The sequence below is a fragment of the Polypterus senegalus genome, chromosome 4 (assembly GCF_016835505.1).
Source record: "Polypterus senegalus isolate Bchr_013 chromosome 4, ASM1683550v1, whole genome shotgun sequence".
NCBI lineage: Eukaryota > Metazoa > Chordata > Cladistia > Polypteriformes > Polypteridae > Polypterus > Polypterus senegalus.
Genome location: NC_053157.1, coordinates 70,476,319 through 70,494,271, shown reverse-complemented (window position 1 = coordinate 70,494,271; position 17,953 = coordinate 70,476,319). Strand labels below are relative to the sequence as shown.

Here is a 17,953-nt window from a genome sequence, read left to right as displayed (position 1 = left end):
TTTTCTTTTAGAATTGGTCTGATTTTCTCTAGTCTATCGCGTAATTGCGATATATTCGAGAATATTTGAAGTTGGGAGGACCTCCTCTTCCCATCCTTCTTTTAGCATATCCAAAAGTCCTCTGGGTTGTCTTCCATATAATAATTCAAAGGGAGAGAAACCAGTAGAGGTCTGAGGGACTTCCCGATAGGCAAACAAAACGAGAGGAAGCAACTGATACCAGTTTCTTCCATCCTCATTAACTACCTTGCGTAACATCTGTTTCAAAGTTTGATTAAAACGTTCTACCAATCCGTCAGTTTGGGGATGATAGACAGACGTTTTCAGATGTTTTATTCTGAGTAATTTGGCTACTTCCCTGAACGTCTCCGAAGTGAAAGGAGTCCCTTGGTCCGTTAAAACCTCTTTGGGGATCCCAACACGAGCGAATATCCCTACTAATTCCCGTGCGATGTTTTTGTATTAGCTGGCGCAAAGGAACAGCTTCGGAAAGCGAGTGGCATAATCTACTAGCACCAAAATATATTTAAAACCTTTTAACGAGGGTTCCAATGGTCCTACGAGATCGATACCGACTCGTTCGAAAGGGATATCAATAAGGGGAAGGGGAACGAGAGGAGCTTGCGTCCTTCTAGGAATCTGGCGAAGTTGACACTCTGGACAGGAAGCGCAAAATCGCCGGACCTCCTCGTTAATTCCCGGCCAATAGAATCGGAGCTTTATTCTCTCTAACGTTTTTTCGGAGCCTAAATGGGCTCCTAGAAGGTGAGCGTGTGCTAATTCACACACCTTTCACCGAAAAGTGCGTGGAATTAACAACAACGTTCGCACTTCTCCCTCGTGATCTGCCACTCTATATAATAATTCGTTTTTTAATACAAAGAACGGCATCGGTGGCATGGGATCCAGGGTTGTATAACCCTCGGTAGATACTACTGCATTCCTAATATTTTTTAAGGAATCATCGTTCCATTGTTCCCTTTTAAAAGATGATGGTGTTAATAGGAATTGAGCAGTTAAATCTTGTATAGGGTCTTGTGCGACCTTAAGGGGCGTGGTTTCTGTCTCCACGTCTTCTGCGTTAACTGCACTGGTTCCCGCAGAGGTCGATGGGACATCAATTTCTTCACATTGGGTACCCGTATGGGTCCGTGCTACTGTGGGACATGGCGTGGAGGCAGTCGAGCAGTATTCTCCATTACTAAGCCCAAATGTTTGAGGTACAGTTACGTTATTACGCTGGTAATATTATTCCAGTCTCTACCCAATATAACTGGAAAAGGGGGATCCGGTAATACAGCCATGGCCATACTTGTTAGGTGATGATTCACGGATATTACACATCTGGCCGTTTTATAATACCTGATATCCCCATGAATACATTTTAGACTAGTTTTTATCCTAGTCCACTGTTGCGGTAAAATGAATCAAACATTGCTCTTACCTTCCTGCCATTTATAATAACTGCACCTGTATATGGAAGAGATAAAGGATTAGTCACAGTGGCACAATACCTTTCTCCCTTAACTAATGAGCAATCCATAGGCTCGATGGTACAGTTAGGGGACAGATGTCCAATCTCCCCACACTTGAAACAGCGGGGAAGACTAGCACCTCTGTCCCGCTTACGGACGGCAGGCTCGGGAGCTTGTCAGGTGGGCTCAGGAGTTGCCCCACGTGCCTGTTGGGTTCGACGAGAGAACCGTTCTGATTTCCCTGATTTGCAAGCCGCCCAATGACGCTCCGTGATCTGGATCAAGGAGTCCATGTCCTCAAAATTATGTTTTTCGGACTTGCTGGGCGATATGGTCAGGAGGGCATGCACAAAAGTCTCACAAGCGAGCAGTTCAGCCATTTTGTGAATTATTAATATCGGGCGTAGCCAGCGACATACTTTCCCCAGGCTTCAAAGCCCTGGGTTCTTATGGTCTGTCGGGATCAAACTGCCACTCCCTCCATTCTCTCCCTGCTGTTGGAGATACGCCGTAGCGTTTGAAGACCTCCTTTTTTAGAGCGTCATAATCAGCTGCCTGCTCCTCAGTTAGATCGTAATAGGCTCTCTGCGCCGTTCCATTCAGGTAGGGAGCCAGTATGTACGCCCATTCCGACCTCGGCCATGCGTTCCGCTTAGCGTGCAGCTCGAAAATCAAAAGTATGTTTCAATGTCATCTGACTCAGTTAGTGTTGCTATAGCAACAGGTGGTGGCCGAGCGACCTCCATCCGTGCACTTGCAGTAGCAGCAGCAGCACGAGCGTTGGCTTCAGCTACTTGGGTCCTTGTTTCACCCATCTGTAGCTTCAGGGTTTGCAGATCTGTCATGATGGTGCTCAAACTAGAATTAAGGTCCTGTTCTTCCGACATCTTTTAAACTCGACGAAAAACAATCCTTGTCGACTACGCCAATGTGATAAGGTTTCTTTTTGAAAAGAATAATACTCCAACAAAGAAAAGGTTTTGGGGACCGTCCCCATATATTGTCGTCCAGACAATCAAAGAAAACACGATTCAAAGTCTTAAAAATAAAACAATGAACAATTTTCCTGAGAAAAATGGCGACTTTATAGAGGGAAGGATTATGGGACAGGAAATGGTTGGCAGTAAGTGACGTTTGAAACAGGAACCGGAAGTGACGTCATCAGGATGGGGCGGAGGTGATGTGAATTGATGGAGCCGGAAGTGACGTCATCATGGTGGAAACGGAAGTGACGTCGTCGCGGCCATTTTGGAATCCGGAAGTGGAGGAGTTATTTTTCTTCCAGTTTTCTGTCGGGCAAAAGAGATTCAGGTAAGTACCACGTGACAACCCTCTATCTCGCGATGTTTCACTCACCTTTAGGCTCTTTGACTGCCTCCTAATTGCACATGTGTGACAATGGTTATCTACCAAGAAATATAATAGATTAGGAATTGTTTTATTGTCATTTAACTGACTACAGTATACACTTGTTATTCCAACTGACTAGTGGTACAGTCCATCAGTGCTGATAAATGTTGCTGAACACTCTCTGCTCTTTGAGCAATTCCATTCAGGTCAAGATGGTCTCTTCCAAGTTGTGCAAGCAATTTGGTGCCTACTTGTAAATGTAATTTCTGAAAATAAAATTGTAAACATAAATTAATTTCTGCTAAACTAAGGCCTACTACATTATGTCATGAGCTTTTAATGTAGGTCATGTTGATATCTTGTACTGAGGCCTTTAAAGCTATGCTAAAGTGGCAATGTGATGTGCTCTAATAGTTATCTCATTCCACAGGCAGGCAAAGTTTACTTCAACTTTTCTTCCGAATGTGCTGTGAGCACCAAAGGAACCGTCAGAAATAAGGTCTGTCCTTCTCTATTCACGGGTTTGAACCAGAGGTTTGTCACAAATCTCATCTAGAAGACTTGATATGCAGAGTAGCCTTTCAATACCAGATAGGCCAAGAATTAAGTGAGAGGAATGTCTCTTCTGGCCATATGACCGACCATACATGAATATAAAAGGAGTAAGAGCAGATAGAATGATGGGTCATCAATTCATTCTAACTTGGAGCGTGAACTACTTTAAAAGCTGCTACAAGAATTCCACTGAGTCACTTTATGTGTTTGTTTTGATAATAAGAGTATGGCTCATTTTAAAGCTATAAATGCAGTCTTCAGACTTGGTTTTGGTGAAGCTGTGAAGAAAACTGGCTTTGAAAAGCATTCCAGCTCTTTAACCAAGTCCCAAAGGCGGGTTAGATGTTATCAACATTGCCCAGTATTCTATGTGAACTGAAAAATGCATTTTCTATACCAAAATATCTTAAAATGCCTCAAATAACAGAAACTGTGAAAAACTCTAGCTTGAAGAGACAAAGAATTTAAAATAATAATTATAATTACTCATACAAACAGAAAAGGTAACAGAAATGCTCAAAAGAGCAAAAAGGAGTAAAAATAAGTTGTCTAAAAGGCAATCCAAGCGAACAAGTCCCAAAACACAACCCAAAGGCGAAAGCCAATAACAAGAGTGAAAAAACGATACAAAACAACAAATCTGGTAGAATAACAATACGTACTACTAACTCCTTCAAACTTTAATGCATCGCTCCCAAGATATTCTTTCTCTATGACTTAAATAGTCAGAGGAAGTTCTCATGAGTAGTGAAGCCAAGGTTGCTTTTCCTTTTGGGGGACCACCCTCAGAACACAAGGAACATAGGAGTGCAACACAGTATACATAGATTAATACTGTACATAATAAATAAACATAATATTATTACCATAATACATAATTACAAAAAATCTGAAAAATAATGCTTGTAAATAAAGAAAGAAGGCACAAAACAGGAAAATAAACATAAGCCAGGGAATACATCCTGCTTGAAGCAAAACAATGACATTAAGAAAAAATAAATTTAATATTAGTAACCAATTAAAAAGCCAGACATCAATGTGCCAAGAATAAATACATGAAAAATTAAATAAGATGAATTTTATATCACATGTAGACTACAGAAAAATAAACTAGGTCTTCTATTATAAAAAAAGGCATTCAGAAATCGCATTGCTCCACTACCTAAGGCATCTGGCTTTTACACACTCTCCACAGAAGTAAAAATGATTTTGATGAATAAAGAAAAAGCCGTCATTATTTTCCCTAAAGTTCATACTTGTTTGTGCTATAAATACTGTATTTTGGACTTTGCATTTCAAAGGGCAAAAAGCTGTAACATAACCAACCCTAATTTAGCACTGCCTGTTTTTTGGGACTGTTCTACATTAAAACCACTTTATGGAAAGATATTAACAATTACAGCTATATCTAATTATTTGATGGTATTGTCTGGAGGAACACCAGCTGGAATAAGATTATATAGCAATAAACTCACTGTGATTTCCTATACTACATTGCTAGCCGGTCAACTTATCTTGCTTAATTGGAAGAATCCTAAAGTACCTTACATAGCCAAAGGTGAAAGAAACATTCCTATATTATCCAAAGTAGAAAAAAAATAATTTTCTTTATGTAGAACAGTACATAGTTTTTCAGAGTTTGGCAGGAATTCATTGATGTCATTCTAAAATAAGTATGCCTGGCCTGTACCCTTGATCAGTTTTGCTGATTGTGTTTTCATTTGTATAAATAAATATTTCATAATGGAACTTTTTGTTTCAAAATTGATAGCAAAACAAATTATAATAATGACAGTAAGAGTATCTAGTACATAAAGAGGCTGTTGAATGAGGACAATGAATTGCTAATTATGTTTGCTGTGAGAAAATAGAAGGATCAGGCTGAAGTAGTGGAAGTGGAGGTTGGAAAGAGAAAGTACGCATGGAAGAGGTGGGTGCATGGTCATGGATAATGTGTGGTAAAGGTGTTGGGAGAAACTCAGTTCAGTGTTTAGGGGTATAAAGATTTAGTGATGTGAAGAGTTGTCTGCCAGTGTCGAATGTGATCTTTGTTTATAAAAAATGTCTGAGGGGGTGCAGAATGCTGATGTAGTAACTGAAATTTAGATATGGATAATGGAGTTGCTTTGGAGAAATTGAGAATGTTCTGCCACTTAAGTGACATTTTAGGTGCAGGCACAGCACTGGTAGTGAGGATGAGTGGTGCATGGAAGAAATTCGGTGAGGTTTGTCTCAGTCTAATTCTGAAGCAGCCCTTTTGTCACTGAAGGGAAACGTTTTATGACAGGTGTATGAACATGGAAGCAAAGGTGAACAGAACAGAAATGAGAATGATTATGTGGATGTGTGGGGTATCACATAGTGAGGAGAAGGTAATTGCTAAGTTCAGTGCAAGTCTTGGTGTGCCTACAATAGGCCTTCTTCAGATGGAAATCAAAAACACTGAGGAGGACTGGGTGAAAGGGTGTACTGTGATTACCGTAGACAGGGCCGGATTAAGACAAAACTGGGCCTGATGCTGCAGTGCAAAAAAAGGCCTACTTTTTCTCGGCATTGGTGCATGTGCATTCAACAATCACTGTACATGCGCACTCAGACCAACCAAGGAACCTTAATTGCTTGCGATGCTACCAGCCAGCCTTTATTGAACATGAATGACACTAACGACGCAGTATCATAACAACTCGAGATTAACATCAAACTATGTAACATCACCATTCGATAGCAATTGTCTGAAAAGTGCGCTTAATGCAGAAAACCTAACAATGAAATGCACAAAATTTCGCAATTCTCTTTCGAAACAGGGTAAGAAAAAATGAATTTGCAGAGAAATTGGGTCAAAGTGACTCAGTTCAGGCTCTTGAGGGTAAAAATTTGTCCACGATTTAAATTTCATAATAGACCAGAATCCTGTCAAGGATTTTAAAAATTCTAAACATTCAAGCCAGGCCTGCGGGCCGGCTTTTAGTTTTACCTTTACAGATAACCATTTAAATAGCCATCGATTTTTACTGTACAACTAACTTTCAAGGTGAAAAATTTACTACGTGGCACTTACCGAACAATAATAAAGTGGCAGGAATCCCCAAGATATTGCAAAAAATGCAGCTAAATTACTAAGTAAACTGTTTAACGTAAAATTGATAGCATTAACTTGAAATCTTCGGTTAACAATAAACACAACAACATTATAGTTACGTCACAGCTTAAAGAACAATAGTAATTGTATAATAAGTAACGCTGTGTCTAAACGTCCGAAAGTCGGACTCCAAATTTCATTCTAAGAATTATTTTGAGGTTAATATAGCAAAGGAAAACTGTTCAGCTTCCGGAAAATTCTCACCTGTTTTCATCTGGGCCTATTTCAGGAATGGGCCTAATGCTGCAGCATCAATAGCACCCACCTTAATCCAGCCCTGACTGTAGACGTGATGCAGTGAAGAGATGAAATGAGCTGTCCCCCATTTAAACTTCTACTGGAAGGTCTGTTGCATTAAAGGGAAACGTTATTAAAGCTGTGTGAGGAGTAGTATGCTCTGTGGGACTGAGTTGTAGCTTATGAAGGTGGAACACAAAGCAAATCTGGAAAGAATAGAGATCAGAATGATCAAGTGAAATTTATGGAGTATCCGAGAGTAAAAGGAAGATAAATGCTGAAATAAGAAAGACTTGGTGTGAAGATGATTGGTAATGTGCTAAAAAGAAACAGGCGAAGGTGGATTGGGAATGTGGAGCAGACGGTAGAGGATAATTGGATAAAGAGTTGCGCCAAGATAGAGGTGAACAGTATGAAGCTTAGGGGAAGGCCAAAGAAGATGTTATTGGAGGTAGTGTCTGATGATAAAAAAATGAATGGGTCTTACCAAAAATGCTGCACATAGAATGGAGGAAAAAGGTTTGGAGTGTAACTGGCTAATGTGGGTAAACACAGAAACATGGCAATTACATTGGTGATAATGATTATGATGATAATGGTGGCCATTTGTTCAAATAGATCTCTGAAATGGGTTAGGGAAGCTTTAAGTGTTGACTATGACCCAATGCATCCTAAATCTTGTTTGGAAATGTTGTATCAGTTTTATTTTTCTGAAAGATATTTAATATATTGTGTATGTTAAAAATATTAATGTTTTGTTTCTTAGCCATTTTATATTGTGGTATTAAATAGGTTAAGAGCCAAATAGTATTGTAGAAATGATGCTGGGGAGATCATAAAATAAGCCTTGGGATGAGAAGAGATGCCAGTGAAATATTGTCTGTTGGTCCTAGTTTGAGAACAAGTCAAATTAATAATAAGTAATTAATGTTAAATGCAGACTGTGTCAATCATCAGTAACCTAGCCCTTATATGAACTAGTTATTCAAAGCTCTCTAACCATATAAAGAGAAATAACTGTCCATCGCTACATAAGCAAACTCATGGCATGTAGCCATATCCTGATTAAGGGGTGGAGATCTAGAGGAGTGGGACGGTTTGCAAATTGACATCTTGAAGATTCAATGTAAATGAAACTAGGAAAGTGGTTTACACTTCAGAATCCATAAGGCTCTACTTTTGATATATCAAGTTTAATCACTGAAGATTGTGATGGATGGCAGGGGATCTTGCCTGGCTGGGACACCCTTTTAAAGAGAAGACTGGGGGAGGGGACATGTGACCAGCAGTACTTCAGTTTACTACATGGGCGAGACACAGTTAGAACTTTTTCACAGTAAAAAGAGTGTATAAGTCTAATTTTACATACCCCAGCAAAAAAACAAACATTAAAAAGTGGACAGACTGTAACCAAAATGTCCTTCAAGCTATTCCCCTAACTGAGTCAGTCTTTTAAGAGGAGCCCTCCAGAAAGATGAAGTGTTTTGCATCTGCGCTACCATAATTTTGAATATTAATCCTAATGTAGCTGCTAAATACAGACATGTAAACAACAAATTAAATTCACATTACCAAAAGTGTGGTGTGATGTTACCCATTTAGTAGTAAGAATCATTAATCAGGGAACAAACATTCAGTACACTTCAATGACATACAAGTACAGCATAAGGTAAATAGAAAATGCGTTGAGTTAATGTTTCTTAAAAGCAAACCAGGGAATGTTTGTCATGACTTGTCATCTTATTTATTTGGGTACTGCCATTTAATATTTAGCCTGTTTATCAAATTTTCACCTACTACATACGTACCAGCTAAAAACTTAATGACTATTATAATAATAATTCATTACAAATTCATTTACACATGAAATAAATAAGAAAACATTTCGCTTCATTAATGCATTTGAACATGAACACTTTTTGAAGGTCACACAAAACTGGACTTATGTAGACATTTCTAAGAGACACAGGATGACATAAAAAATGCAAATATTTACATTTAAAATACTTATGTTGATAAGACAAAGAGAACACATTTCTGCAACCTATTGTGTTTTTTAACCAAAAATTCCATTAAACATACAATTCTTCCCACATTGTTCTTCAACAAATCCAGAAAACCAAAATGGATATGGGAGAAATCAAATACTTCCACTTTAAGTTCAAACATTACATATAATACACTTTAAGTTAAAAAATACTTGAAGGTCACGGTTTAAAAAAGAAAAATAATAAAAACTGTAAAATACTGAAAATTAACAATGTTAAGTCCTGTGAAAAGAAATTTTGAAATAAAAGGTACACTTTAACAACTGCAATAGTTTAGTAAAAATGCTGCATTATTCAAATACACTCTACTTCATTTTGTATACTTGACATTTACAAAATTTATAGAAGACAAGCATGTTAAAAACCACATTACTAGATGACAAAGTAGAAAAGCTGACAGATTACTGTATATGGAAAAATATGCAGAAAGGGAATGTTTTGCACAGATGTTGTTTATGTCTTAAGAACAAAGGATGAGTTTAACATCTGTGGCAGAGCGATGGGCGCTAAGCAAGCTCCTGTCAATCATGGAGAATCCACTGCATTCAATGAACAGTGTCATTTCCAGGCAGAGGAGTAGCTTCAGTGACAGACTTTTGTCACTGTCCTGCTCCACTGACAGACTAAGGAGATCGTTCCTCCCCCACACTATGCGACTCTTCAATTCCACCCGGGGGGGTAAACGCTAACATTATTCAAAGTTATTGTCTGTTTTTACATGTATTTTTATTACTCTTTAATTTAATTGATTTTTTTTTTTTTTGTATTAGTATACTGCTGCTAGATTATGTGAATTTCCCCTTGGAATTAATAAAGTATCTATCTATCTATCTATCTATCTATCTATCTATCTATCTATCTATCTATCTATCTATCTATCTCTGAAATTCCCATAATGTTTGCATTCTTCCCTTCTTAAAAGTTAAAAAAAATGTACAGACATACAGTATGAACATAAATTTGCCAAATGACAAATAACATGACTATAGCCTGAAGCACAAGTAGTATTATACTAAATTTGAAGTACAGTAACCTGGCCGATATCTTGGCTATTTTTGTGCCTTGAAAGCATTAGATACTAGCAAACTGTGCAGTTCAGTAAATGAATGAGTTTTCAAAGATAAGCATGTACTTTATGTTTGAAAAAATCACAAGTAGACTGTTCTATCGACATAAAAATACATGTAAAAAGAACAGATACATAAGCTACAATATTTTAAAGGTTATTATATATGTACTGTTTTATGTATGCATATGCTGGAAGTGTACACAGAACATGACATACTGGTTGGTACAGTATTATATAGTGATATTATTTGAGGTACACATAATGCTGTAATGTTTTTAAATTAAGTCTTTAATTATGTGTTAGTAGCAAGACTGAATTAGATTATATTTTTTTTTTCCAATTGATGTTAAGAGAAACTTTTTTCATAAAATTCCACATGATTCACAACAGAATAGGGATAAAATGCTTATATACATTTTAGAATATGAGTACATATAACAAAGAGACACAGTCAATAGTACTGACAAACAGTTCCAGAAATTATGACTGATTACCTGAATAGGTCCCTGTCTGTCCAGAGTTTGCACACTTTACCCATGTACTCCTGTTTACTCCTCAACCTAAAGGCATTCATATTAGGCTAACTGGTGTCTTAAAGACAGTGTGTGAATGTGCTCTTCATTAGAGTGGCATCACTTTTCATAACTGCTTCCTGCTCTAAATTCCCCATGATTCTGCATTTTACTAAGTAGAATAATTAATTGAAAGAATGAATAAAGAGTACATAGACCAACACACAAGTGTTTATATTTGAATGTATTTGAGTAATGAATGCAGAAACCTCATTCCTCCTTAAATATGCTATTGCTTCACAGGACTGAATTTTAAAAAAATCAGATTTCAAAATTAACCCTACAATTCAAGGAAAACTAAATTTTAAATGTCAACACTCCACATAACAAATACTTTAGAAGATGCTCTGGAACATACAGTACATACTGTAGTCTTTGAATAATACTGAATAATATTAATGTAGCTAACAAATAGGTTTTGACAGGATGATAATCAGTGAATCCTGAAAAATATGAACAAGCACCACTTATTAAATAGACACAGTATTTTTGTAACAACCTATGGAAATACCGTAAATCTTTATAGTAAACTGTGATTCAATTAAATGTAGTGTAATGCCTTTGATACTACACGTTTAAATTAACAATATATTTTGTTGGTTTTTATTCATAGTATATTATCACATATTTATGGACATGCTGAACCTAATAATTTGAGTAACATATTGTTCTATGTAGCTGTACACCTTAATACGCAGTAGCATGGCATTAGAGTAATATACTAACAATATTAGACAAAATTTATGTTGAAACAAAATCCCTTATAGATTATCATACTACAGCAAATTGTTTAGATGCAATAAGCTTATTTATTTAATATTAAATACCATAAACAAGTTAATATTTGGAATATATCGCCTAATCCATTTATTAACTTACTCTTATAATGGATGTTATTATTATTACTAGCCATGTGTGCCCAACTACGTTGTGCGTGTTAAAGTTCTCTGTGAATGGCTCCCTGTTTAAATGCAGCTGCCAGTTGTGAATTGGGCCCTTTGTCGCACAGCATTATGATTTTTTATAAGGGAAACAAAATTACAAAAGAAAACCCTTGGACATTGATTCGATAGGAACAGCCTACTCAGAATCACTGTCCGAATAGTAAATATTGGAGGCGTAGGAGTATTTCTGCTTCTGTCTGTTCACAGTCCGTCTCATTTTCACGACGCTATCGTTTCCCCTCACAACGTCTTCTCGACCTTTCTCCAATGTCGCAGGTTGCTTTATGGCAATCCAAAGAGTAAAGCAATATACACAGAGCAATGGTTATAAAAGGGGGATACATAGGGATCCAGGCTCTTTAAAGCATAAATAGGGATCACTTCACTGACACGTGAGCAAGCCACGGTACAACTGTGAGGCGCACAGCACTCGCCGCTACAGCGTAACAATAATAATTTCCGGAACGTGCTGTTACGTTGTCATTCATTTTACCCACTGTCTTTCTTTCATTCATATGTTACGTAGGAACATACCTTTTATCTTTGGCAATCTCATTCTCTAACCAGGCCTCAGGAGCTAACCAGCGTAACACTGTCCATCACCCCTTTCGTTATTCCGGCACATTGTTGACATCCGTGAGTAACAACAACGTACTAAACTGGAAGGTTGTCTACGCATTCGCGGAATTCGCGGACAAACAAAGATCAAGATCTAAATGAAGATCTCTTTATAGTTTATTTAAAGCACAACAATTTGTTTAGTTTGAATGTCTGTGTTTTGAGGTGTGACTGGAGTACTACAGTCTTCAGTAGTATAAGCCTTGAGGAGATTCTTAATGCAATGCCTATGTTTTAGCTGTCTCTCTACTGCCATCTAGTGCTGCTTCTTTTAATTCATTTGCGGATAAACAAAGATCAAGATCCAAATGAAGATTATATATAGAGATTATTATCAATTTGCATAAGAAACTGGTGTTCACTGTACATCATTGTACATTGTGTTTCCAGACAACTGAGTACTGACACCATGGTATGAGAGATCATTAATGGAGCTGTACATATCACATCACAATGCCTCCACAGGGCTGAGGATGTCCGTCAAATGCAGTGTGGTTTAATTGGCTTTAATCTTGCAATTCTGAAAATGATAATTATGGTGCAATATAAAATAAAATTTCAATTATTTAAGTAACCCTTCCAAAATGAGCACAGCTTTGCTGGGCCTACAATCAATGAACAGATAAGGAGGAACTCAAAGCAGAACCAATAGCTCTCCATATTGGCATGAGCCAGCTGTGGTAGTTTGTGAGTGTAGTTAGACAGTAGGCATGACCCACTGGAAGAAAACCTGGTGCAGACAAAGGACATGCTGGAGGGATTAGACCCCTCTACTGGCCTGACAAAATGATTTTTATGTATCAGACAGTGAGAATGAGATCTTGATTGACAACAACATTGTCTTTTTTGGCAAATTCTGATTCCATACATTGATTTTGTAAGCATTTTATGCTCAGAGTGCAGCCAATAGTTCTAAGAATTTAATGTGAATCCATGAATGATATCAACTTCATATGTAATGGCTGGCAAGGAAAACATTCTAGACAGAGTATGCATTTGAAATCAAGGTAGTTAGTGACAGCATCATTTAAATACTGCAAACAACTGTCACTTCTGAGAGCATTCTGTTTCAAGCATTGTTTAAGGCACATTTGTATACTGTATGGCTTATATGAAGGTTGGCAATCTGAACTCCTATCATTATTAATTGTATATGTCACAGAATCAAAGCACACTTAAGAATGCAATAAAAACACTGCAGCAATACTACAGACATAGTAGTTAATTCAGCATTTGATTTTCTCAGCTGAAAACAGTTTTCCGTACAACATTTGCCCTTTGATCATGCCAATGGAGACATAGTATTCTTTTTTTGAAGTAGAACATATACTTAAATTGCTTTTCAAAGAAATAATCACCATCTAGACATACTGAAACAAACACACTCTCATGAACTTTCCTTAAAGCAGGCAAAGTGTAAAGTAGACAATGCATACATGCATTTGGTTATAATACTATAAGCATTATATAAACATTATATAATCTACTTTTGGCACATTAACATAATTGCAATAAATGTTTACAAAATTTGAAATTTTAAGTAAACTTGCAAGTGCAGAAAATCTATTTAAAACAAAATATAATTTTTCTTAGTATAATGTTTTCAAGTTAAATTGATAAAAGCTGGCTATTTCTTAGTTCTAAAGTTGAACAAATTTTCAAAGCCATAAAATGTCTAAAGCAGGAAATTAATTATTTATATTTATCCATCTAAGTATTTTACATTAAGATAATAAATTACAGTAAATATTCTCCCAGGCACTTCCATTTTTCCCAATTATGTAACCTGAACTACATGACTTTTTCAGTGCCTGATGCATGTATTCATATCTATCTTTTTTACATGGTAACCATCCATCCATCCATTATCCAACCCGCTATATCCTAACTACAGGGTCACGAGGTCTGCTGGAGCCAATCCCAGCCAACACAGGTTAGGGTGCAAGGCAGGAAACAAACCCTGGGCAGGGCATGCACACGCACACACCCACACACCAAGCACACACTAGGGACAATTTAGAATTGGCAATGCACCTAACCTGCATGTTTTTGGACTGTGGGGGGAAACTGGAGTACTCGGAGGAAACCCATGCAGACGCGGGGAGAACATGCAAACTCCACACAGGGAGGACCCAGGAAGCGAACCCGGGTATCCTAACTGTGAGGCAGCAGCGCTACCCACTGTGCCCATGGTAACCAATTTCAATAAATATTGAACATAACATATATGTTCCTTTTGCTTATGAATATTCAGAGACAAAAAAATTAATTTTTATCATTTAATTTGATCCCATATGTGAACAAAAAGTCCTCCTTTTTAATTGCCAGATACATTACATTGTTTAAACTTTTAATGAATAACACAATACTTTACAGTTTGAAAAAAGCAGTTTTACAAAAACTAATCTGCAAACAAATCTGCAAAAAGAAAAAAAGCAAAGGGTGTATGCACATTAATAATATAAAAAGGACAGAAATACAACATTTTAGTAAATCATCATAAGACTGGCACAAGATGAAGACATAACAGCCAGAACAATGATTTTCTAACCTACTTTTATTTCAGAAATGAAATGAAAAAAAGCACACTGACCCAGCCCTTTTGTAAGTCCCTCTAACTCCTGTAAATATATTTCTATGAAAATGTGAAGCACCATATACTGTATATTATCAAAATCTGAAACATGTTATTTTTTAAATTATAGCTGGTACTTGGTATATTTTGGCTTCATACTATCTGTTCTAAGAGATTAAAATTATGCATAGCTTATATGAGGTATAATCCTCCCATTTTGATATGTTTAACCATTCAAAAAGTACAATTTGTAATGATTTACATCCTGAATAAATAAATATTAAATAAATAAATATCTATTAAACTGCATTAGGAAAATGAAAACACAAATAACAAAACTGCTAATCCTGTAAATAAAGTTTCATTTCAATGTTTTAGATTTTTTTAATGTATGAAATAATGTCCTATACTTCAAAATGCCAAAGAAGACTTTTAGAGTAGAAAAAATATAGATTTTTTAAAATATAATTGGTATGAACTACATAAATATATAAATAGTAATAAAAATACATTTTGCAATACAATAAAATAAAATCATCTTAATGGCAATTTAATGTGTTAGTAGATTTCTAGCAGCATATACGGTGTTTTTCATAAGCATGGCAACCGTCATTGGCCCCACACCTCCTGGTACTGGTGTGATGAAACTGGCTTTCTTCCTCACTTCTGTGAAATAAAAATCAAGTAATAAAAATTAAGTTAAAAGATATTAACTCAATTCTTTACTCCACTAATTAATTTTCATTTTATTATATGTCATATTAACACATATGCATTGTAATAGTCTCTAAAATAAGAGGCAGAGGTAGAATCCTTGTAATTTGTAGGGTTGTTAAAATGTAATTATAATTACATAGCAATGATGGATGGGTGGATAGATGGATGGACATCATCAGTGTTTAATTTGTATGCTGAACAGCATTATTCTATCTGGGGTCTCCATATGCCTGGAGTTCTTGAGGCAGCAGGGAATGGAAAACAGTAACTTGGCCAGATGATACAAAAATCCACTGCAATATAGATACAGAAAAAAAAAAATATATGAATATTGTATATAGCATAGTTACATTATTTGAAACATCTTAAGATGCTCTCAGACACATCATCAGTGATGTTCCTAGGGTAATGAGATGTTTCAACTCTTACAACATCAGACACGCTCACCCAGGAAACCCAGCTGAGGCTGATCAGATCCCTGCCTATGTCTGAGTAGCAAGCCATTGGTCATTTCACTTAATCTAAAGCCGCTGTGATGCTCATTCAGCAGCCTCCAATGTTGTCTTGATGGCTCTTTTATGGCAGGCTACTGTGATTCCCAAACAACTGAAGGCTTATCAGAGAGTTTGGCCAGTAAATCCCCTGCTGCCACCCTCAACGGGCAAACAGTTTGCGTTACTCACTGCTCTGTGGTAGACAAGGGCATGATATTTGTCCCTCTTTCTCACATATGCCTCCTTGATCCTGTCTTACCAGGAGACAGTAAGATCCAACGTAATCATCTATCTAGCTGACTCAGAAATTAGTACTGCATCTGGTCTCAACAAGGTCATGAGTATGTGAACCAGGAACTTGAGCTGCCTCTCTAGGTCTGTGTTCATCTACCAGTTTGTAGCTGCACTGACGATATTTGTTGGAGCTTGACGTGGAGTATTGGGCCTCTCCTTTGCCTTCACAAATCTTACAACACTTGTCACCTGGTAGTTCTTATGTAGGGAGACAACTGTGCAAATGGTCTCAGCCACCGCTTTCATTACCTGATCATGGCATCAGCAATAGTGACCTTCTCCCACGGCTTCAAGGAAACTGCTAAGAAGAACTTGATAAGAAGCTGATAAGAATGTGCTGAAGGATCCCTTTCCATTCACACAAGCTGCAAGAGGGTATGTCGGGTTTCCCACAGAGGTGCAGGTTTGTGGGACTGGGTAAAACATCAAAGACTGATCGAACAAGGAACTTATTGTGCTGGAGTTCTGCACCCTATAGATACCCCAATGTGATGTTATGCTCAACTGTCTGGTATCATCTTAACTCTGCTCCCTGCTGTCTCATTCCTGCTGCCCTTCTGGCACGGAATTCCTCTATTGCTGTTCTAACCTCCTGTTGAACCATCTGCTGCCTCTCACCTGAATCTGGATGGTATCTTGTGGTGAGATAGTATTATGGCCACCAGTAGATAAGAAAATGTACAAAAGGCATATGGAAGTTTTTGAAATTACCTGGGGTGAAGGGTCTGTGGTCTGATGAGCCCAAAATTGTGCTTTTTGGCCTTCAAACTAAACACCATTATTGGCGTAAGCCGAACACATTTCATATTATTAAAATACACCATCCACAATGTGAAGCCTGGTGGTGGTGCCACCATCATGCTGTGGGGGTGCTTCTTTGTGACAGGCACTAAAAGGCTTGTGAGGGTAGAGAGTAAATTAATGCAGCAAAATATAGAGAAATACTGAAGAAAAATCTGATGAAGTCTGCAAAAACCTGCACCATGGAAGAGGATTTATATTCCAAAAAGACAATGACAACAAACAAAGTCAAAGCTACTAGGAAATGGTTTACAAGCAATAGTGTCCAGGGGTCAGATTTATAAAACTTGCATAAGAACAAAAAGTAGCCTGTTCTCATGCAAATGTTGGGATTATAAAAGAAAATTTAATGAGAGAATGTGCATATATTATGGCAACTCTGATCCATCCATATACAACATTTCTGAGGAACTAAGAAATGATGATGTTGATGAAGTACTGAAAGCACCCAAAACAGCTAACTTATGCACATAACAATTCATATAACCGAGCTGTTATTATAATATGCATTGATGTGACAAACATATTAAAACCTAAAAGTGATTAATATGATGTACAGACTATTGTAGTCCCTTTTTAGAGTTCCAAGGCTGCGTACTTGCACTGAACACCTTTTTTTTTTTTATCAGTTTACATCAGCTACTTCTTGTCACTTTTCAGGAAATGGCTGACAGGTCAGGAATATCTCAGGCAACTTTCACAATATCATGCCTGCTGTGCTGGAAGCAATTAACAGACTAACAAGACGATACATTCAGTTTACGTTTGGTGTTCCTGTACATATATAAAACGTAAACAGGTTTTTGCCAAAATAAACAGGCAATTTATAGCAGTGTATGGTTTTCCTATCATAACTGTAGTACTAGGGTGTTGTACTGTGTTAGCCCTTATGAATGTAGAGAAAAGCCAAGCAAAATGACACCTTTCATTGGCTAACTAAAAAAGTTTAAAATATGTAAGCTTTCGAGGCAACTCAGGCCCCTTCTTCAAGCAAGATAATCTGAAGAAGGAGCTTAGCTGCTTCGAAAGCTTGCTTATTGTAAACTTTTTAGTTAGCCAATAAAA

General features: G+C 37.1%; 1 protein-coding gene across 4 annotated transcripts in view; it reads right to left on the bottom strand.

Annotated features, from left to right (window-relative positions):
* Positions 1 to 14,301: 14,301 nt before the first annotated feature.
* Positions 14,302 to 17,953, bottom strand: part of LOC120527431 (probable bifunctional methylenetetrahydrofolate dehydrogenase/cyclohydrolase 2) — a 50,186-nt gene continuing 46,534 nt past the window's right edge. For 2 of the 4 annotated variants that reach the window (XM_039750839.1, XM_039750841.1), the window contains one exon: positions 14,302 to 15,248. In XM_039750839.1, coding sequence (XP_039606773.1) covers positions 15,133 to 15,248 — 116 coding nt within the window. In that variant the 3' untranslated portion in view covers positions 14,302 to 15,132. The other 2 variants (XR_005633330.1, XM_039750840.1) reach the window with 2 other exon arrangements.